We start from the raw sequence: 25,083 nt of genomic DNA, 5'->3' as shown, positions 1-25,083 counted from the left end.
TGATTAACAACTTCCATGAAGTATATGGCAGTAGGGATCCCACTGCCTGACTCATTTCAATCTTTCCTTTCCATTCTAATCAGATAGAAACAGGGTCCAACTCCCAATTTAAAAAATAAACACATTAAAGAAAATTAGTTTAGGCATCATTGCAGTGTACATACATGAGTGTCTACATTTTTTTTAATGGACACTTTCTGAACAGCATTTAACAGCATTTCTCTGTGTGGCTAATATGACCACACATATTGCAAACTGTTTTCATTTTCCGTTATTGTCCTCTAATGAGCTCATCAAGAGTATATAATTAGTGGAGTAAACTGCATAACACAGGCTCTACCCTAAAGCAGCCAAGTAGAGTTCTTGACTAGCCCTCTCTCCCACTGGAACTTACTACTGTTAATGGACCATGATCAGTAGGAAGTATATAGAGAGATACGCTCTTTTTCAAATAGCTTGTGATCTCTGGCTTGAAGCAACAGTTCTGGGGCTATCACCATCTGTACTGACACACACATGAAAGTTGTTCTGTCTCTTTTTAATGAAGCTACCAAGGTCAATTAATAATGGCTTTGGATGTCTGAAAGACACTGTAAGACTGAAAAACTGGTTTCTGTGGCAATTTCTCTTTATGTATAAAACTTTTAATAATCTCTGCAGTAGGTAATCCTAGAATTCTCTGCTAAAACCTGAAACTACTGGTAGATATGAATTTATAAAGATATAATTCACCGAAGTAAGAAAACATAAGACACGTAAGAAATGTAGAAACCCGGAAATATTAATGTGTAACAGCTAGATTTGAGTGTAGGTGTGTTGTGGGGGATATTGTTCTTGAAAGGTATAATTCTTCTGTTCAAATATGAAGTATATGATAAAAAAATAGCACTTTGAAAAAACAGTCACCTTGATGACTCAAGTATCTGGTCTTTAAGATGCACGATGTGCTCCACTGCTGTCAATGATCTATACGACAAAGAGATTCTTATGTAATGGATATGTTATCATATATAAATTTATTCTAATTTTTGAGATCTGCTTACAGCAGGAGATGGCTATATGAACACAAGGAATTACAGATGTCAGGTTTTGTCCCAGTGTTTTTGACTGCATCAGCTCCCAGCATGTGGAAAACTCTCCCGAGCCCAGAAACAACACTGTAGTACCACCTTTTCTACTCCTCAAGTGGCAACAACATGTTCTTTTCAAAATAAATATGGCACAGACTCCAAGTAAGCAAGTTTTACAATACTTTTACAAGCTAAAAGTAAGACATTTCTTCCAGAAGAGTAGGATAGCATGTTTACGTGTGCATTAATATATGTGTGTGTATGTAGATATACACACATGTATACATACATACAAATGATGTCCACGAAACCAGTGTTGGATCTTTTCCTACTGTCAGTCACTCACAACTAGTAGGGCAGTGCTTAAACACTGTACACCTGAGCAACTGACAGAAGTGTAAGGTGGGGAGCAAAAAAAGCTAGTAAAAATGCATTCAAAAATAAGAGGAAAATGTAATCTCAGTTACTGTTACATCTGACATCAGCATTCCTCTTCAATCACTGTTCACTTATTAGACCTTGCATAGCAAAAGGCCACATTAACAAGCTTCTCCAATAATCAGTTTATCAGAGCTATAATCTTCATCTGCAATTAATCATATAAAATCATATCGCCAGTTTAATTTCAATCCTTGCTGTTAATCATGTACAGAAGAAAGTACAGGTATGTAATGTGGTGGAAACAGTTTGTCATTTGACTAAACATTTAAAATCTCAAATTAATGTTAAAAAAACCACACAAAAATATTTCTTTACTTAAGGCCAAAGTACCATTATAATTAATCTTTCAGTGATGCTGCAGCATATTTTTAAATTTCACACACCACAATTAAAAGCATTGGAAAAAGATAAATTAACAATAGCTAAAGAATACAGACATGTAGATAATATTTTTAGGATTTGTTTATATGTGTTTAGATGTTTCTGTAAATAAAGAAATAAATATATAAAAGCATACAAATTAGAAATATTCTTAAACATGCATAAATAGCATAAAACATAAATAGCAATTTATTACTTTTTAAAAATTTGCTACATAAACATTTCCTAATAAAATGGCAAACATATAAAGCAAAATGAAAAGGTACTAAGGATGTATAAAGAAGAAACTAAGTTTATTACACAACGGTAGGGGATTGTTTGTCACTTTGTTTCCTGGATGACATTGCAAGCAGCACTAGAGCTTAAACAATGACTCAAACAGTTGTGAATTAAAAAGAACAAAAATCCCCTAAACTTAATGTATTATTCTACTCTGGAACAAAGCTGCTATTTAAACTGAACCAGAGGCCTTTCAACTAAAATTTTTCAGTAAGTGAAATTCCATAATGTTTACAAAACTACATTGCTTGTAGAAACAACATAAAGAGTAATGATTTTTTCAGTTTTAATGAAGATTTATAAAATGTCTCAGGTATTTTATGTGTTCTCACATCTAAAGCAGGAAATCTGGATTTTATAATGTTTTCCTCATAGAAGGAAGGAGAAAAAGTCTGCAATTAACTGCAACTTGAGTATATAGCTGCAAGTCTTCAGGAGTGAAAGAGAAAAAATACTGATGAAAACAAAGTGGAAGAATAGAAAGCATCTAAGTTAAACTAAATTTACACACTTCCATGTCACACACACAATTTTGGCATAAAAAATATGTTCCTAGTTATGCTTCTAGAAGTAGGTGAGATCTACATTAGATCTAAGCAAAGAAAAAATGAAATGTCATTCTTCATTGCAATCAACCTCTGTTCTTTTCTTGAGACCGGAGTAACGTATTAGAAAAAAGTTTAAAAAAAATCTGAAAAGAGATGGACATGAAATGAGACTATTACTTTTGAAATGGAAGACACTACTATTCAAAATAGTTTTTTATTTTCTGAAATGCAACTTAAAGATCATTTTTTGTCTAATACAACAGTCCCTTAAAAATATTTTCCCTTCAATAATGCTGCCATTTATGTAATTTTTAAAAATCAAAATAAATTCCGTACTGATTAAGGTATTGAAATTAAATTACGACCTCTCTGAAGGCTAAATTATGCTTAACAATAACTGTTGTGCTATGGATCAATAAGGATCATTGTAGTTTTTCCTGTAATTTATAGTCTTTAATATTTGGAATTTGTACACTTCATACATGTTCTGCAAGGAACTCTTGATTTTTATAATGGTATTTTATCACATATATAGTCACTCAACTGCTGAACATTGCATCTCAATCCCCAATATTTGACAGATTTTAAGAGCATTCTCAGTTTCTGGTGGTATTTGAGACTTCCACAACCCACAGTGGAAACTCACAAATTTGTGGAAGAGATTACTTCCAAGGGAACGCTCATCTTAAAAGAAGAGCAATTAAGTGATCCAGTGGTAAATTACATAAAATTTCCTGAGACCAGAAAGTTACCTAGAAAGAGACCTGAAGCCATTGAAGGACTTGCCTGCCATTTTGCAAGAATTCACAAAACTACTTTTGTACATGTTCAAAACACATGCAGTCCTACTGTGAAAAAGAAACAATCATAGTTTACTGATATAATGATGATATAGCAGCAGCTAAATAGATTTTCTGCCCAGCAAAGTACAGTTGAAAAGGTACAGTCTATTCCTGGCCTGGTCAGGGACAGACATTACACAGAAGTCTAATTGATAGGAATTAATATTGTATACTCACAATCACTTTCCAATATGAAGATAATGTTATGTAAAAGGAAACATAATATATAATTAATATATATACAGCATAATAGAATTATAAACATCATGTATAATTAATATATGCATAACTAATATAATTAGTGTTCAGATAAATTAATTTATGGCACAGTAACTGTCACCGCATCTGATAATATGGGCTTCTGCATTTAAACACTTCTGCTTTGATTTGTACCAGATTCTGCTCTCGTTAAGATTTTGAGCAGGCCTTCACTTTATGAAATCCTCTGACTCCCCCAGGCAATTTGTTTCTTTGGGATCAATAACTATAAAAAGTATTGCTTCAGTGTCAATGAGGGTACAAGCACTGGACCCACGGCCTCTAAATGGCTCCTTTACATAAACAACATATCACATGCCATTCTAATTACACAAAATAATGCAGCAAAAGAGACCTTTTTCTCATAATGTTGGTGAACAATTGAACTGGACAAAACATGCTAAATGTTAACTGTAGGAGAGTAAATGTGTGCAGAATCCTGCCCTTGAATAACGTATTATATATCTCTGACAGAACTCATGCAAGCAAAACAACTGTATTTCTCTCTGCAGTAAATAGAAGTCCTTTTGTTAGATCAAAAGAAAAATAACAAAAATATAAAAATAAACATAGAGCACAGCAAGTTAATTGACCACTGTTTTTCAAAATTAACTATTACAAAAGGTTTGATATAATTTTTTATTGCAGTATCCAGATTCTCAAATTAAATACAGTTGTCTTTACTAGTAAAAAAAAATCCTCAAAGATTTCAAAATGTAACTTTTTTATCATATTTGCTAAGTCTGAATTTCTGCATCTAATTAATGCAAACACATCAACAGAACAAATCAACGAAGAATCTGCATATATTCCAGCCATTTAATAAACATTTTAAATTGCCATAGAGAATGCAGACAGTTAAAAGATAGGATGACATTTGAGGACCATTGTTTGTTTAACAACTGAGACTGACAGGGAGTCTTAATTTCTTCTACCAGTCTGTTGCACTGTGGGATTTGCAAATCAATGGCAAAATGACCTGGCTGCTACCCCTGGAGAACCTCTATGAGTGCCAGGAATCTCCACCATTGTAAAGGTGGCCGAAATAACCAAGGAACCATCTGTGCCAATTTCAACGTACATTTCCACTCTATCCAACCACACCCTACCATATCTGGTTTTAGTAGAAGGAGGTTGCAGAATTGTTTAATTTGTACAGAAGGGACAAAGCAAGGGTGTGATATGTCGGATACCAGTTCCTCAGGGACAAAACTGAAGTAGCATGCCGGGTAGGCAGTGTGTTAATACTTGCAAGGCATGAAGCCGTCTCAGGTTCTCTTCCTAATCATTAAATTAAAACAGGAAGAAGAGGTCTAGCAAGTCTCTCTCAACTATCAGCACTTCAAATCTGAAAAACAGAATCCCAGGAAATACAGTTCCAGACTCTGAGTTGTTATTTAAGTTCACTGTTATTTATCAAATCATGTATATCAATAAACATTGTCTTGCTGCCTAAAAAAATCCTGTCCTAAATATAGGTGTTTAATGTATCCTTCTTTGGGAACAACAATGTCTCTATTATTGCTTTCATAAGCACACAAGACAATGGTAGTGATAGCAGTCTAAATCTGTCTTTGTAAAACTGTATCAGTTCTCTATTAAGTGAAGGCAGAATAAAATCATCTTTGTTCTAACTCACTAATTTGAATTCATTAGACTTTTAAGTATTTGCTCATCCCCAGGCTGTTAAAACATGCTTCTAATACCAAGATCTTAGAATGACAGATTTTCACCAATAACTTTACAAAAAATATTCTCTAGGGAAACCCAAAATCACTCTTGCAAAAACCAAAATCCCTCAAGAGATGATGGGATAGATGTTATATACAGTATATATTTCAGAGCAACTCTGTTCTAGTCAAACTTTGTTTTGAATACTTCACATAAAATAAAATCATATGCAATATTATGCAGTATTGATAGGTTTTGCTGTCTGTATTGCAATATATATTTACCAGATCTAGGTTCATACAATAAGTGACCTGCAGTGGCACAAAACCAGTGCTTAGTTTAGGGTATTTCTATCCCACTAGATTTGCACATCAGCACATACTAACATTATACAGCCATCATGATGTCAGCAATGCAGATGTTCACATTTTTAGTTCTCCTTAATCTTGCTAGTGTTAAAAGTGTCACTTGAAAATATTCACAAAGAGACATACCATTTTGTGGTGTTTAAAATTAAGAAGTTACTGATTGTTCACATAACTTATATTCAGTATTTGCGCAATGTATGAAATGCTTATGTAAACTGATGGATTTAAAATATATATTTGTAATGAAAAAAATAAGATAAAAATTCTAATAATATTTGAGACAAGGTACAAGAACTGACACAGCTATAATGGATGACAGCAAAACAGAAAGGAACTTTAATCATAAATGATAAATAACGTAAACTAATACAGTAAGTAATCACTTACACTAATTTTGTAAATGATCAAGCAGCATACATTCAGGCCTAAGAAATAAAAATCCACAAAAGTTAGAACTTGGTAAGTTCACTCCCAATTCAAAACTCTCTAGTGAGTTCATGTATTATGGGGTGAATAAGTAATCAAACCCCCAAAATTAACACGTAAAGTGGCATGATTTTTGTTGAATAAAATCTGAGCAAGAGAACTATATTACATTTCATCAGAGGACATATTAAAAAGGTAAATTTGCCTTCATTAAAAACCAAAACCAAACCCAAAATACCCTGTTTTATGGTTCCATCCCTACATGTGCAATATTCCAGATGGTAGGTCCTCAGTTTTCCTTTTCACAATAAAGTATGTGCATGCCAGTCACTTCTGATCATTTAAGTTTGCTGGACATGTGCCTCTTCCTTGGGGGGTCTGTGACACAGTAGTCTCCCCATAACAAGTGTTTACACCAATTCAAGGAACATTAGAAAAAGTATTCCAAAGCAACAAAATCATTCACAATCATATTTGGTTTCTTCAAAGTGTTTGCATTTCTAGTAGGTGGTTAAATAAGGTGTGTGGGAGTTTGTTTTACAGAAAAAGAACACAACCAATTTAAGATCTTTCAAGAACAGATTCTGGGGGCCAAGGAGCATGTCCCTACTGCCTCCAGGAAACTGCCTTTTCATAATGACTACTGTAACTATTTGTGCTGCTGCTCAATTAACATACCACACAATGTTTTTATTACAAAGCCTCCAACTCAAACTATCATTCTGTCTTATATTTATTTTCCTTAGTATGTAATCCTGGACATCTATGAGGATTTGCCTGTTACGACCATTCCACTCTTTGGCCTTAATTTGCAACTGGCAGCCTTGTGACAACAGAGGAATCTACTGGGACAGCCTTCTTATCTCTGAAATCTAATACAAGGACAGCTTATTCACCCAAGCTAACTTTGCTCCTAGCAAGGCTAACCTCTGCAGGCTCTCACTGCTGTCGGTGGAGACAGATAGGTTCCTCCAAAGATGAAACTGAGTTTCATGTATCCAGCCTTTCTGAATACCTTCTGTCTCTTTCCATTGCTAGTCAAGAATACAATATAAAACCTAGTTTAAAGTACAGATCAGCATTTAACATTGCACTCCTGTATTTGCAAATGTAGCTTTTTGCTAGTGTACAGTTCTCATTAATCCAAAATACAGACACATAAAGACATTCAGGTATGTTTGCATAGGTCTTGGTTCTTTTCATTCCTCTGGTGCTCACTCAAGCTAACAGAACTGAAAAGTATATTTGCTTTGCTTATCAAATTACAACACACACAGATGGACAGCTTCTGAGAAAATGCCAATGAAGAGATGGACATTTCTGAGTACCAAATCGGTAACAAGAGGGACACATCGCAACACAAACACAACTGTAGGAGAAAACCATCCTCAGAAGAAACTATAGAAATGTTGCTTAACTACAGTAATTTCAGGAAGTTCCTCTACAATTAAAAGGTTAGGTAATTTTCTTTCTCAGTTTCAAAACAGATTTCTACTCCTTTCTTACATAATACTTCCCATAGTGGGAAGGTTAGATTTATTAAACGTAGCTTAAGACTATGCCGTACTGGATAGAGATCTCAAAAATCTTTCTCTTCTCTGTAACTGCCCTTCCCCCCCAGTTTGCTTTGGTTGAGGAGGAAAAGTTAATTCTTAAAATATATTTAACTTATTTTGGTGACCTTTGCTGAAGGAATCTTCTTTCTTACACATAGACACTGACAATAATAGTAAAACAGTAAAACTGAAAGAATTTTTTATCCTCAGACTTGGCTCAAGAAATCAAAACAGCAGTCAAGTCTTCTATAAGGCTGACATAAAGCACAATGGGATTAGGAAATGAATCAAACATGGGGAAAAATGTTAGAATTTTAAAAAAGAGGGTTGAAAAACAGACACAAAGGTGAGGTTTGCTGAAGGAGAAAACTCTTTGAACAAAAATTTCCTTTTTATGGATGCAGTTTTATTCCTTGGTTATCTGTTAGAATGTGTGTTCTAATTGTTTTATAGAAAAATTCTGAATATTTATGTGTAATTAGAATTTCTGTTCACTTAAACTAGATCAAGGAATAAATTGATCATCATTGTTTGTACTACCCTATACTTTAATATACAAATAGAAATATATGGAGTATTATATAATACAAAGCTACATTTACATTTAATTCCAAGTCACAAACCTTAGCTCTGTTCAATGCCACATAATTGATATGTAGCTGTACTATTGTACAGCTTAAGAATACTAGTCAGGGACCTTGGATCATGAACTCGTCATTGATAGCACCATACAAATACAACAGAAATGCATCTGCTTCTGCCTCAGAGAATGTGAACATTAAGTAAAAAAAAACCCAATTATTCTTTGCGCTATAGGAATTGCTTCAGAATATTTGATGTCTTAACGGATGTCCAGCATTATGGAAGTAAAAAAGGCATTTTGCAGTGGCACATGAGGTACTGTACCATTTGACAACCTTTGCTCCGTATATTGGCCAAAGGCCTTTCCTATGTAATTCAGCTGTAAATGAGTTTCTGATAACTGAAATGGAGAATCAAAGGCAGACAGTAGCAACCGGTAACACTTTCATTGTCGTGCGTTCCTCAGCCAGGGAAACTGGTATGTGTTATCTACATTAGTTGAGACAGATGAGATGTTGACTTGGGTGAACTAAATCAAAACCCTAACAATAAGTATTGTGAAAGACTAATCTTAGGGGAAAACAGGTACTTAAAAAAAAAAAAAAAAGAAACTATAAGTAGTTCTGTGCCTGTCCAAATACATATTTATAAACAAGTGCAAATAAAAAAGATGGTTGAACGAGTTCAATAGTATGTTTTAAACATAATCTTCAACCAAGTTATTTTAGTATTTACTGTAAAATTTTTATAAAATTGCTATATAAAGTAATGAATTATATGTGTTGTAATCTGAAGGATTTTTTTTAATATAACTCCTAGCTGAAACAGAAGTTTCTGCATTAGATGCAGATACTGGTACTCAAATACTCTGAGCCTAAGTGTCTAATCTAGTTCACCCAATTCTCAAATAAGAAAAGGCAAAAGGGTATCTCTCAGTTAGTACAGTCCTGTCAAAGAAGCTGAGATATTAATGTGCTAATTGCATCAGCATTGGGATGGCCAGATGATACTATAACAGGAATACATATTGTTGGTGGTGTGTCTGAAAAGGAGGATGATGGATGTGCAATATAGAAAAAGGAATCAATAGTCCAAAACTGTGAGCCTTACAAAATCAACTTTGTAGCCTAGAATGTTCTTCAAAAACTATGAGAAAAGCAATGTCTTGAAATGAGATGAAATTATATAATAGAATAATAACTGAAGGACCTGAAGCACTGTAATCACCTGAGTATTTTGGTGGTTTAATCACAGTGCAATATTTATGCTCCCACTGGTATCATTCCATTATATGAGGCTTTAATCTGTTTTCCTTAAGGGCAGGAGAGAGATGCCAGAAGGAAAAATGCCATTCAGACAAGGAGTGGCCTCTCTTTCCCAAGATCCTCTCTCCTCATTACCTGTTTGTTTGTTTATTTGGGTTTATTTTTTTTCATTAGATATAAAACCAGAAAGTGAGGTGCAGAGCCAATTTCTGCAATTTTGGAAACTTCACACTGACTTTCACAGAAATAGTCTTCTCAGAACAGAAATCCTAATTGAGCACACAAATTTAAAACATCTGCAATAAACAAACATAATCCATTTAGAATTATTAAATGAACACATACCTTTGAAGTATATTTCAAATTAAAAAATATGCTACCTTAATAAATGTGATGAGTTGAAACCATAGGTACCCTCAAACTTAGGCACATTTGTTTGCAAACATACATTAAAAGAGAAGAATTATGTAGAAAACAAATATTTTCTCAGAATTATTTAATGTGTACTCTGAAAGTAGTTATAAATTAAGCAGGCAGTGCCAGTCCAATTGAAAAAATCACTTCTCAGTCCCACTATATTTGGAAACCAACTATGTGAAAACCATATAAAAGAATTACCAAGAAGAAAGGAATAACTCCTAACTGGAAGGGTAGCAGTCAAATTTTTAGCCATCCAGATTACTTGTAAAAGGCAGACCCAAAGAAAGCCTTAACATCTAGAGAGGAAATGTAGCTGTCTCGGCTCTTTGCAAATTGAATCAGGAGCCTCAGAAGGGTGACAAAGAAGTCCACAAGGAGCTGCCTACAGCAAATAAATTGAAAACGAGAAGCGTGGGTGCGCATCTGAAATTCTACTCTTCCAAAGCTTGTGGGCTTTAATCAGAACTGGAGAATGGAAGGTGCAGTTCTGATCTATCGGGGACATCTGGGGAATTGTGAACCTACGGAGAAGTAATCCCACCAAACTGGGGCATGTGCTGAACTACCTGATTTCTGCGGGTAGTACTTTACTAGATAAATCTATGCCTGTATACAACATCCTTCATACTGTAGCTTGGTTAGGTTCGGCAAAGAATTCAGAATTCCCCAAAGCAGAAATAATAGATTAAGCAAGAGTCTGTGCCTAGCAGTTACACAGTCAAATGGCAGTTAAGAACTATGGGTTCTAGTTCCAGCTTGCACACCTGTACATGCATTTTATTTAAAACAACAAAACAAAAAACAATACAACAACAAAAATCCCAAACCAAACCAGAGCAAAAAACCCCAAACCAAACCAAAAACCCCCGAATACAAACAAACAAAAACCCCCAAAATACCCCAAACCAAAAAAACCCATAGAATCATAGAATCATTTAGGTTGAAAAATACCTTCAAGATCATTGAGTCCAACCATGAACCTAGTACTGTCAAGTCCACCACTAAAAATACGTCCCTAAGCAACACATCTACACATCTTTTAAACACCTTCAGGGATGGTGGCTCAACCACTTCCCTGGGCAGCCTATTGCAATGCTTGACAACCCTTTCCATGAAGAATTTTTTCCTAATACCCAATATAAACCTCCCCTGGCACAACTTGAGGCCATTTCCTCTTGTCCTATCGCTTGCTACTTGGGAGAAGAGACCAACACCCTCCATGCTACAACCTCCTTTCAGGTGGTTGTAGACAGCGACAAGGTCTCCCCTCAGCCTCCTTTTCTCTAGGCTGAACAGCCCCGGTTTCCTCAGCTGCTCCTCATAAGACTTGTGCTCCAGGCCCCTCACCAGCTTCACTGCCCTTCTCTGCACTCTCTCCAGCACCTCAATGTCTTTTCTCATAGTGAGGGGCCCAAAACTGAACTCAAAGTGTGGCCTCAGCAGCACCAAGGATGCCTACAAGACAAGCTTCTCAGGTAACTTAAGCACCTCCTTTGTCTCATTTGGAGACCAGATACTTAACTGATGATATTAAGGCAAGAATAGTAAGACTTACAGATACTATTGTAATTCTGCATAAGTCCAGTCCTGAATGTCCAATTCTTCCTCAAACATGGGATTTCCAAAAGTAATTATTTCTCACAGGAACACAAATCTTGCTATAGTATTAGAGCAAAGCATGATATGAACTCTTAACTTTACGAAATGATGTTTCACTGACATACATACACTCCTGGAACTCTGTAAAAGTTCTGATTGATTGCCAAACAAAATATTCATTGAAGCCTACAAGCACTTTAAGGTTATACCCATTTTACAGATGTTTACACTGAAGCACAGGAAGAATCTTATGTTTCCACTATTTTACTTGTTCATGAATTTCCTGTGAACTTAGAGGTCCTAACTCTCACCTTTGTGTGGCATTCAATAGACAACCCTCCTTTCCTTGGGTCAACATACTCAAAAAATTTAAAACTGAAAAAGAAAAAAGAAAATATTGGATGCAATGTACACCCTCTGACATGGGAAGCTTTTAATTTTTCTTTTGTCAAGAATTCCAGATGCTGAATTAATTAGGCTATTAAAATATTAAAAGTAAGTGCTAAGTGTTAATAACATCAATTTAATCACTGCTGAGTCAGTTTTATTTTACACAGACTGATGCTGTATTTTCAGCTAAGAAATCAGATAGTAATTAGAAATTACCCAGCAATTATGATCTAAGTGTGATAATTCTCTAAATGTGTTACAAAGTACCTGACAGGGTTTTTATTACACATTAAAAGTTTACTATATCATCAGCTTAAAATCAGATGCTTTGTATCAAAGATATTAAAGCAACAAATGCTCTGATATAGGTGGGTTTTGGTAACTTCTAATTTCTGTACGTTAGAGTTCCAGTGGCTTTTTGTAACTCCATAAGCAAGAGCAGTCATCAAAACAGGTCGAGATTGGCCAGTGTACAACAAAATATGTGAAACGCCAGCTGCCAACTGTCCATAACTAGTCCATATTCAATTATTATACAAAGGGAGAGTTTTGCTTTCAGGATGAGTTTTTTGACAGAAAATCAAGACAGATTTGAAAAACATCTTTCAAAAGACCATCAGTCGATCTCACAGAAGAAAAATGTTTTGATGTTCTTAAAAATATTCAAATATATTTTTAAAGTAAATATTCTTAGAATTGTAATTCACAGGAAGCCTGTTGAAATAATATCATTAACTACACTTGGGAATGACAAAAATATATTTTGCTTCTCATCAGTATGACAATAACCTTTTTGAGTGCAATCAATTTATCCTTATCTGCTTAGAATAGCAATTTACTGGCACATGAGACGCCGTTTTGGGAAAACCACAATATTTTTCACTAAATGTTGATGAATCAGAAAATTCTGAATCTCGCATGCTGAAGGTGTATACCAAAACACAGAAAATATATAAAAACTTCTTGTTCACTCAGATCTGTGTTGTCATGGTGGTCTTACTCCTCTGAAGTGTATATATCCTTAAAGCCATTTCAGAATCTTTGTTTTTAAATTTCTGAAAACATAATGGATTTCAGAAAATAGAATTCAAAGAAAGCTTGGAAATAATGAAAATGCTTGCAAAATATGTACAGAGATATGAAAAATAGGTGTCACAATGAAGCAGAACAACTTGAAAACTGGATTTAGTACGCAATTTATGGTATTGCTCTGATACAACTAGTATACTAACATGCCTTATTTTATTGATGTCCTGATGGAATTAGGTGGTTTTTATCCAAATCTCAACTATGAATTAATTTTGTGGGAACGTCCATTTTCTCTTAAAAAGAGAAATGATAAAGCATCTAATCTTCGTAGTAGCAGGGGAACCCTGAGAAAAGTTGCCTGAGAAGAATCTGAAATCTCAGAGTTGGGAGGAGAAATGAAGAGGACTTCAAATACATTACTTTGTAAAAGATGATGTTCAAGTGTCCTGGTTTTATTAAAAACAAGACCAGTTTCTCTTTTCGTGAATTTTTCTTTCAGCCAAGTTCTTCCTAGTAACTGCATTTTCTGAAGTTGGATACATGTTTTGGTAGACTTAGCAACGGTATGCAAGGTCGCTGATAAGAATGCACATCCCCATAAGCAAGGAGGAGCGAACTGAATAGGTGACTAAAACTGACCAACTGAGTATTCCATCCCATCCATGTCATAACACCATATAAAAGTGGGCGATCACAAGGGTCTCGTTCTCTCTTCGACTATGGCTGGCATCTGGGAAGGACCCTGCCTGCCATCCCTGTGATCTGAGGCCTAGTGACAGACCCTGCATCCTTGAATCCAGTTCTGGTTTGCTGCAGAGTCCAACGCAGGACTTCCAGGTGCCCGCCCTGCAGTGCGGAGCCAGTGCTGAGCTGTGCGGGAATTTCAAGATTGGTTTTGTATATTTCGTATTATTTTCTCTATTAGTAGCATTAGTAAAACATTTTTAACTTTTTCCAACTTGTAAGTCTTCTCTCTCTCTTTGTCTCTCTTTGCCCTCCTATTCCCTTTCCTTAGTGGGGAGTCGGGGGGGCTAGGAGGGGGGAAGGAGAGAAGGTTAACAAAGCATCTGTCACAGTTTATTGTTGTCCTGCAATCAAACGGTGACATCAAGTTATCCTTTTTTTTTTTTTAATCTGAAACATGATTTCTGAACACAGAGTTGGCAAACTGTAAAGTATTTTAGAACTGGATTGACATTCTTTGTGAAAGCACTTTTGGATTTCTCAGCAGAAGTAACAAACAGTTGAAACGTTCTGGGCAAGAGATTTTCTTTGAGGCATATGCAATCACGCTAAAGATAATTGCTGCTTATTAGTAATAACCATGAACCACTCTGAAGAGCATTGTTGCCTCTGGAATACACAAGCAGTTCTGAAAATACTCCATTTCCAATACATGGAACACTTTTACCTGTAGGTAGTGTTTCTTGCTTCGGCAATCAAACACTTAAATTCTGCTTTTTGTTTTCGAGTCTGTGTAGTACTATTGTATTTTAGAAAATAGAGTTCTCCAAAGTATGTGAAGTGCCTTTCAGACAAGAGAATGTTTTTTCCCAAGTGAAGTTCAGATGCAGTATAATTCTGCTTTGTGGTTTCATGCTTCGTTGAATGCTACGATTCAGCTACACCAGGTATTTTCAGTCTTATCTCTAAAATTTTATTTTAAAGGAATGACTAGATAGGTAGAAACTGTCAGAAGTTTGTGTTAGCTTTAAGTTACTGATAGTGTCAAAGAATTTTTAGGGAAGCCAAAAGAAACTTGGGCTTCAGTCTGCCCTGTTACCACTGTTTGCGTTAGACAGAACTACCATGATGGAGAAATACCTTCCACAGCGCAGGGCCACCCCACACTTCTCTCTCTGAGGCATGTAAATCCTAATCATATTTTGTTTTCATCTAGTCTACATTATTTTATCTGCAAAGCTTGATCACTTCTGAATAATACAAATTGATGACACAAAAATATTTTTGTGTACATGGGTTGATGTAGTACGGCTGTTAAGATTGCTTAGATTTGACAGCATAAAACAGTTGTTAAACTAAATCAATGAAATTTTCATTTAGCCGTCAGGTAAATTAAACAAGAGAAATTTGCTGTTCATAACTGTCTAATCTTTTGAATAAACAGGTTCCTGTTTCAGACAGACATACACTCTAATAGCGTATTCCAGGCTCTGAAAACTCTTTTTTTTTTCCTTTTATTTTTATCTTCTGCCTGCTTTCATAAAAGAACAAGTTTATTCTATTTATTCCTAAACTGTATTTACCTCAGATAACTGACAAATTTATAAAAGGCAGCTTAGAAAATAAGACGCCCCAAAAGAAAAGATTTTGTGATGCAAAACTAGAATATTTCCATTTGATGTGTATTTTTCTTTCCCTCTTCACAAGACTAAAATGAGTTTCATAAGAGTACATTTAACTTACACATTTAAATGAAATCTACAATGGCACTACAGGGTTCATAATAGACTTAGCAGGCATTGTCATTACTCTTTTGTTTCTTATATTATATAGTAGCACATTTGCATAATAGTCCATATGTTGGGGATCTTGCTTAGTGACTGCTAGTCCCCTCTCAGTCTGCAGAGATTAGACAAACAGCTCTTACATCTCGCGAGTATTCCCTAATCACTGGGATGAATTCATGTTCCCTTCTGCTTGCTCACTTGCCAGCCCTATGACTGGCAGAAAGCTTCAACCCTTTTTCAGAGTACACCATGGCCATTTGGTGAGGATGCTCTCACTGTCTCCGCCAATAAACAGACGCTAGTGGTAGCATCACTAACAACAGAACTTTGCTCTTTTATGTCTTAATGCTCTGCAACAGAGCACTCGGGAACCCAAGTGGAAAGAAATGTCTACTGGAAGTCAGAGGCTTAAGTTCCAGAGAGGGTGCAAATTCAGACACATCAAGTATGCTTGTGCACCAAAAAGCCCCTCACTCACCACCAAGACTCTCTAGAGTTCATTGAGCTCTCTCCTCTGGCTTCCAGACTGTCTTAGGAGGCATGGATCTTTCCCCTGGCATTTGTAACTTAGATAGGTGAGCATGTTTTTGATGTTTTCAATAATTAAAACTCCTAATTTATTTGTCATCAACACTCTCTTTCTTTTTATTTACAAAAATTAACGAAAGTCAAGTCACCTGTACAAATGGGCAGACCTTCATCCAACAGACCTTCTTTTCCATTTCTATAATTTCAAAGATCCAAACTACAGAACATATGCCTGGCAATCACTTATCTGAACTATGCCTGTTTTGTGGCCCACAAATTCTAATGATAAAATATATTTGGCATACCTTAATTTGTTGATCAACTCAATTGCGTTTACACTGTGTGTTCTCACAGACTGCCATAAAATCACAGAGAATTCAGAAAACAAAATCAAAATTATTTGATACACGAAACTACAAGAAGAATGTACTTCATTAGAAGGCATTACACAGAAGTTGTCAATAGACACTTTGTGAAATATTGACCAAAAAACTTTTAATAAAGAACTCTAATATGGGTGCTAAAATTTTAAAATTAAGTACCTAGATTATCTTCTGTTCCAAAAGGTCAGCATTTACCATTTTTGCTGGTATTATATAGCTCTCAAAACCACATAATCATTATAAAAATACTCATTTTTAGAGACAAGCTTGGTTGGGAGATATCATAACATAAGAAAACACATCCATGTCAGAACCCGCTAATTTAAAAAAGGGCAATTTTACAAAATAATGATGGGGTGATTTGGAGGTAGCAGATGGAAGTAGAAAAAAGTGGAAATGCCAAAAATACAAAGGAAAAGCAAAGGAACATATGAGAAACTGTGTTTATGTGAATAATCAATATTCAGTATACAATTAAAAAGAACGAATTAATAACTCTGCCTAAGGGAACATTAGTGGCTGGTTAAGAAGCAGTTTGCCAGCAGGCTGAATAGGAGCAAGGAGATATCATCTTTAAGCACCAAAGACATCAGATCCCAGAAAAGAGGATTTACATAGTTCAGAGCCTCCCTGGCTAATCCAGCAAAAATCTGCAGTCGGAATCACAGTCAGCTGCACCAAACGGCTGCCTACAGGAAGAAGCTGCCTCCTTCTTTAACATGGAGTGCCCCTTGAAGGCAATGGCAACTAAACAACACTGTTGCTGACTGCGAGACTGTAGCCTCAGTGTTTGGAAACGGATGGGAATTTGGAAAGTATTGCTTAGACTTAAGTGGGACAGAACTGACAGCTTCTCAAGCTATCATAATCTGAGTTCAAGTAACACTGATTTACCAATTTTGTTGGCTGAAGAATAACTCAAGAGATAAGCATGTGATAAGCTAAAGCTAAGACGATGTTCCATATTTTTTTATTAGATACCTGTTTCTGATATCCTAACCTTAAGATCCTATCAATGCAAGTTTTTTTACTGTTTTATTTATAAGCCTCTCTAATATTGTGAGGTGAATCATGATTCAGACAGATCAGAGGTATGCAGTGTGAACAAAATTCCTGAAGAACCTATATTCCAGAACACTTTTAAACTCAAAGGGAATTGAGTATTTTCTGCAAGTCTGCCAGGGACCAGTGTAGGAAGAATGTAAAGATGGATGTTTTAGATAATAGCAAATGCCTGTCTAGTCCAGAAGTACGTCTCTCAAAAGGAGATGATGAGGCAATGTGAATGTAGGACAAGCATTTATGGTACTTCACCTAATACTTTCTCATCTTCCACCATGGTGTGGTTTAGGAATGCCACAAGCCAGAGGTGATCAATGTGTTTTACTAAATAAGCAATAGCTTCTTTTTTATGACATTTTTCAGCTGCCACTGAACACATGTAAACTTTTGGTATCCAAAGAATTAGGCGTTAGGAGTTCCAGAGCTTCACATCACACACACTGCATAAAGAATCACTTCGCTTGGTTTGTTCTGAACTGGTCACCAGGAAACTTGACTTTAAGGTAAGTTGACCTTAATGTCTTAATACTTTTTTTGTGTGGTTGTTTTTTTAATGTCTCTTGCCTATAAACTAGTTTAGTGTGAGAGTGGCATTCAGAGATGTTGAATGTGGGAAAGAGTTCCTTTCAGCAGATGGATACTGATCTAGCAAGGTAGCAACAACTAAAACAGGGTTCCTTCCATCTACCCTAATTCGGGACAAACTTCCACAGTGTCAGACTTAGCAGACTGCAAGTCACACAACTCTTGGCAGCTGTACCACAGTTCCTCTTTTCTCAAACTATGCACAAAAGAAGGAAGAAGAGTTTACACTCTCTCATCTTTCACCTATATGAACAAGCAGTGGAGCAAATAGCCTGAATCAGTCTCTACAGCTTCCTGATAACTGGTAGCGAAGACCTGGACTGCAGTTGCTTATTAACTATATGGGGGATAAAAAGGAGAAGGAAGTGAGCATACATTTTCTGCCAACCACCAGTGAAGGAGGAAGTTAAGTATCAGCTTTTTGAGGCTGGGGGAGACAGAGGAAGAATCTTTGCCTATCACCAGCATGCATGTACTGAATAAGTTGAAGAAGTTTTGTATGGGAGGCCTTGCAAATAGTATCCATTTTATTGCTGGTAATACCGAACTTTCAAAAGCTTTATTCCTAGAAAAGTAATACTTTAATAAAATGTATTATTTTTGAACCACTACTTTTCTTTTTTTTTGGTTTTTAGTTATTAAACACCAAATATCAAGATTTAGTGTAGTTTGATATAGGCACAAATTCACATAGCACAGATGTTATGCAAATATGTTGAAAATATGTTTTGCTCAGAATATATCCAAAACTTAGGATATATTCAGAACATGTTTAATGCCTTGTAAAACTATGTACCTGGTTAGACATGAGCTTTCCCTATTATTCATCTGAAATCACTGCAGAAATGCCTAGTCAAGAGAATTTATGGGCTACTTCAGGCTGAAATCTGGAAAAAAGCATGTATTGTATATTCAATAATCAATGAGAGTCCTTCTTTTTAGAGTCTCATTTTGTGCCAGATACTGAAATTGGATATATTAAGGGGGAATCTTCTAATTTACAAGGAACCCTACTGAAATTACTTAAGTTCACCGTATGGATTTTATGAATAAGCTTTCATGCCACAACTTCTAGAAAGCCACAGTTGTCATATTAACCACGTTGAATTTGTGGAATTTCACATTACTGCAAGTTTCTCACTAAAATAGAGCCACAGACATATATATGTTTAAAGAGATCTAAAATCTTAATCTCATTTTAGTCTCCAAGTCAGTCTTTGGACAGGCATTTTTCAGTCTGAGGTCTTAAAGAGTGAGCATAAGCTAATACTTTCCATAGTAATGCAAACAGAAAGTATAATAGGAAGCAGTCCTGTAGATAAGCATTAAATGCCATGAACTTCATGAAAAAATCTGTCAGTACTTCCTTTGCAAGATTGTGAGGAATTAACTTATTTTGATCTATAGGCTGCATGCCTATAACAGAAACTTTAAAGTCAGAAAGTTGGTAGATAATTGAACAGATAAGTACAGACAGACTTACTACAGAAAAATATTTTAAAGATTAGTTTGGCAAAAGAAAGATACATCATGTTGATTTCAGCTGGTGACTGTGGTGTAAATGCATTCACAGTATACAGTACTCATAGTACTGACAGTACCACAGTTATTAAAGACTGAAACTGGCAATAGAGGTTTGCACTACAAAGAAAATAACATAGATACAAATTAGTTCTAAATTTCTGTATAATAAAAGCTGTTAAGTGAGCAGTTATAACTTCAAACTTCACTGTTTTGCTAGACATTATGTAACTTGAAATTTTTCTACAATAAGGAGTTCTCTTGACCCTAAAATTAATTTGTTTGATTGCCACTTTTAATTTTTATTCTTTCCTAAGCCTGCTGGTAGCAGTGAATTGCTTGTGAAGAGCACAGAATGGAACAAAAAGGCTGGACTGAAGTAATGTGTCGGAGAGAGGAAAAAACCTTTGCAATTTATTAATGTATTCAAGAAACTGTTAAAAAACTTTACCATTTAATTATTGGAAGATTATAGAACTGCTTCAGAGCTTCTGTACTCCATTAAATAAACCGTATGTGCAAGGAGTAATAAATGAAATTGTTAATTTCAGTGCATCCTCAGGGAATAGTGAGAGGGGGGTTTACATTATTTAGAGCTCCAAATGGATTTGAGTTTATATACAGTAATAAATCTTAACTACATTGTTAATTAACCCTGCATCAAGCCCCTTTTTACCTTAGGGGTTGAAAGACACAGTGTCTGTTAGGATAACTCACCATTCATATTCTTAAAGATGTTTAGGACTGGGAGGAGTTGCCGATAATAGGGCACCAAGGCCTCCCCGACCATGTCAGCTGACACCACCAGGTGCTGGAGAACTTTCAGCGTGATGCAGAGGATCTGCCGGTTACGAAGGCTCAGTGCATCTGTGATGTAGAAAAAAGGACAGGCAGAAAGCAGAATTAATTTCTGAAATGTAGAAGGAGGGGGAGGAGTCCTCTAATGGACAAATTTAATTAAACTGTACTCTGCTGGGGATTGTAAGCAGGCCTTTATTAGCCCAGCTTTGAAAGATCCCAAAGATGGATTGCAGTCCTGATGTTATAAAACACTGCCTTGTCTGATTGTTATTTGTTCCCACAATTTGTGCTGACTCTTCAGTAACTCAAAGAATGCAGCTCATTATTCCCTCATGCTGCCTGTGTAATACTGGCGTGGTCCAAACAAATAAAAAATAGATGTTCAGTAAGTACCATTTGGGGCCAGTGGAACTGTACAACTGCAAGACAACCTGCAAAGGTTGACAACAGATACATTCTAGTGCAACAATTAGTGTTTGTGCATTTGTACTCATTTATTTCACGATCATTTTATTCATTCAACTAACAATTCCTACTATTCTGAGAATCAGTACAATGAAGCAAATGTTTACAGGAAAAAAAAAACCAAAACACACCACAAAAAACCTTGTAAGCTTTTTTTAAAAGACAAACATTCTAGAAAAAAAAGATTTTGTCTTGCCTACTTAGATTTTTCTCTCAGCTTTCAGTGTCATGCTTCTAATCTGATGACACTAAGACATTTTATAAATACCTTTTGTTTCTCTTCTCTTTTGATTTTACAAAAAGCAAGTACTTTGCATTCTCTTTTGCAATTAAAAATGAGTCATGCTTGAAATGTATTCTTTTTCCTTGCAAAATCCCTCTAGTTATAAAATCTCCTCTGAAATTATGCAGCTGGAAACAGTTGTCATATCTGGTATGCTATTATGTATTGGTCTAATTCTCCAATGTTCTGCTCACTTACATAGACATTTACATCGTTGCACTGGGAAAGCAAAAACTGCAAAAGATAAGCTCATATTCAATGTTTTATGTTTTATGAACAAGGAAGTATATAAATATGTGATTCAACATAACGTAAATATATACATACACATATATAGCAAAGAACATGCCAAAATTTGGAGAGGAGTTACTAACTTTGTCAAGAATTGCCTCTTCACACTGAAGCAACGGGATTCGTATTTCTGGCACTAAGTTTTGTCAGTGCACAGGAATGCTGTTTCATAGGGAATGAAGTAGCTTTCTCACACAGGAGCAATGTCATGTTTTCCATCTATTTAAGCAAATGCACTGTGCCTCACTCACTTCTGCTTCTTATTGCATGCCTGACGAGTGTGAAAAATCAGAGCTAGAGCTTCAAAGCCAGGGCAAGGCAGACTGATTGTGTGAATGGGTAGAGACAACTCTTAAAAATCAACTAGTAAGTATGTTCCCTTCATGCCTCCTTGCACGCTTTTGAACAGCACACTAAAAATACTGTTATACAACAGAATCAGAGAGCGCAAGGTATAAAGGAATTGCATTGCATCATAGGGTGATTCTAACTTAAAGAACTGTTGGTAAATGAAAACAGAGACTAAATTCCATACTTCTTATTTGCCAGTCCCTACTGTGGTAACCAAGCTACAGCTAACTTCATATTGTCTCTGAGCATATTAATGTGTGGACAGGAAGCCCACCAATGCAGCATGCTCACACAAAGTTCCAGCAAAGAGGCTGGCTATTCCAAATTATGCTCTCATGGGTAGATGTTCCAAGGATGCTTCAGCAAAGAGAGATCCTCAGATACAATTTGAAAGATTAGGTCCAAATTCCAGGCAGGAAAGTATTCTCTTACAGAGGAACAGGCATGATTCATTTTCTTAAAGGAATGATTGGAAGAGGAAGCTCTGAGGTTCTGACATATAGGTTTACTCATGACTAAACTGTCATACACAGAAATAGTAGCTAACTGAATTAATAGGGAATTTATCATTAACATTTGTAATTTTCAGTAAAATAATTAATAGTTATTCATACAAACATGAATGGATACTTGTATTCATTTGTAGGAATGAATTCCTATAAACATGAATAAAATGAATAACATTAATTATTCATACAAACAGTAATAATTAACTTAAGGGACATAAAAATTTATCAATGACAGAAACCACAACTTCTTAATCCTTAACCAACAAATCGTACCCACTTCCAGGAATAGTTTTTCCTGATTGTAGAAGCAGGCCTAGAGGATGAGACATGCAGAGGGTGTCATGTCAGTGGAAATGGCTGTCCAACTACCTCTAGGAGGAACCTTTTTCTGCAGATGGTTTGCAGATTTTCCTGTTTTCAGAGTTCTGTCTTGTGCAAAGACAACCCTGGTTTGCGTGGAAGCCAAGACTGTCCTGGTAGAGATTAATTTCTTGATAGTTTAATAGTGTGAATTCGGCCTCATGACTGAGAAGGTGTCCCAATGAGTGCAGCAAGCTGAATACATACTGAATCCAGAAGAACATTTTCAAAGAAGAACTCATCACAGAACCTGTCACGCAAGTTTCCTGACATCTGAGTTGCACTGTTGGGGTGTTCGCTGGAATTTTAAACAGTAATAGTAGCACTTGTTTCATCTGCATGCTAGGAAATCAGCTGGATACTTGTCCCACCTCCCTCAGAACAGGGATATCCTGTCCTCCATTTGACACACAAAAGACAGACTTAGGATCAAGATTTGAGTGCTAAAATGATGGATATGGTAGAATCAAAGAGACTGCAGAATTTCAGCCTGAAGCCCTTCTAATTGCAGAAATCTGCAGTGTGTGTTAGGAAAACATTTGTAAATATCAAAAGTAAGATCAAATTGACTGCAGAACTGGAGTTATTATTATTAAATATTTGGACTGTGGCATGCATAGCAGTCAACCAGCTCCTGGCTTGATTATATTAGGCATTGTATAAACATTTAATTAAAGACAGTCCCTGCCCCAAGGATACATCAATTTCAAACATATGCTTATCTTTTAAAAATCTGGTAATTATTTTCTGTGTACTACAATCACTGCAGATCATTTTCCCACATGAATCAAAGGAGGAAAATTTTAATGCTGTGTATGAAATAAGTACATTTCAACATTTTGAAAAATGTCAGTGATATATTATACAAAGGTTAACAGAAGTGGAAGAAATTACTAGTATCCTTTCACAGGAATGAAGCAGACCATTTAAAACTCTTAGTACAGTACAGCTACATATGCCCGAAGAAGGAAACATGCATAAATATTCCAATCTGAAAGCATGCTAGGCTGTTGCCTCTTGACCTAGAAGTTTGCTGTGGATCTTCACAATAACAGCAAAGTGAATGACTGCTTTCCTTCTCAAAGGTATCTTTCCTCTCCCTAATGTGTTTTTAGTGGACTCCCCTCCCTTGATGGTATATATTTCCCTTCTGGTCATCTAGTCTACATGCTGTACTTTGTACAACTCTCTTAAGCAGCAACTTCAAAAAAAAAGACCCCAACTCAATAAATTGACTCTGTTGCTTAGCAGTTGCAATATTTTCTCCTTTAATGGTATATAAGCTTGACAGTTTCACTTGTGATGTGGATATTCACTTTTCCAGGAGACACTCAAGCTTAAATAATTGCTCAATGCAAGCATATAATGAAGTACTTATTTCAAACACATTTTATTTTGTACTGCTACTCTTTTTCCAAACAAGTGTTTCCTGAAGATCATCATGATTTTCTTAAATGAGACTTTTAAAATGTTAGTAGGTTAAATACCTGGTGTAAAAGCTCAGTATCTGAGTCAGCTCTGTGTTTCTGCCATTCAAAGCCAAAGTAATAGATAATTGTGAAATTTGAAAGCATATTTGAAACACTGAACATTTTGGGGATGGAGGTTTTTCACAGTGCTGTTTATTTAAGCTTGTTAGCAATGAGATGACATACAATACCAATTCACTGACAACTTCAGGGCATTTTTCTTTTCATTAAATTTTATTAGGAATTTATGCAAATTTAGAATTTTCTTTCGTTAATTTCCATTAAGAGTAAAGACTTTTCTAAAGATATATGCCACTTCTTTGCTTCTCCATTTAGATAGAAGCAGCTTACATATGAAGCAATATAAATTATTATTTTAAAACATTCAAGTTTTTTCCTTGGGTAACACTTCTAACATCTCAAAGTAAAAGACTGAGAAGCTATATAAGCTGATATTTTTTTATTTTTATATTTTATTTTGACGTAGCAGTTTGGAAACTCCCGTCTCAGTCCCAGATGTTGCCTATAACAGAAGCCACAGTTCTCATCTTTTGGACTGATACATTTCATAAGCCAGGAAACACATCATTTCTCCCAGTATACAGTGGATCTTTTCCATGACATAATGTATTTACACAGAAGAGATCAAATCAGAACATTCTTCCCCAGATAGCACACAGATAGCATAAACTTTACAGATTCAAATCAGATTCCCCAACTTTCATCTTTTTTTCCAAATGTTACAGTTTAGATTTTGGTATTTATATTTAAAGTTATGTTAATAATTTAGTTCTCTTTAATTTGCACTTACCTTTAATTTTATTCAATCTCTTTTTCAAATACACCTGTGAATCTATGTTTAGAAATGCGCTGACAGTT

General features: G+C 35.5%; 1 protein-coding gene across 1 annotated transcript in view; it reads right to left on the bottom strand.

Moving 5' to 3' along the window:
* The window catches only part of PACRG (parkin coregulated), a 232,700-nt gene that overhangs the window by 78,533 nt on the left and 129,084 nt on the right, over window positions 1-25,083 (bottom strand). Inside the window, exon 4 of the mRNA XM_065632369.1 lies at window positions 20,393-20,542. Coding sequence (XP_065488441.1) covers window positions 20,393-20,542 — 150 coding nt within the window. The remainder of the gene's footprint in view (window positions 1-20,392; window positions 20,543-25,083) is intronic.

The sequence above is a fragment of the Caloenas nicobarica genome, chromosome 3, assembly GCF_036013445.1.
Source record: "Caloenas nicobarica isolate bCalNic1 chromosome 3, bCalNic1.hap1, whole genome shotgun sequence".
In the NCBI taxonomy this organism is placed as follows: Eukaryota; Metazoa; Chordata; class Aves; order Columbiformes; family Columbidae; genus Caloenas; species Caloenas nicobarica.
This window is presented reverse-complemented; position numbering and strand designations above follow the sequence as displayed.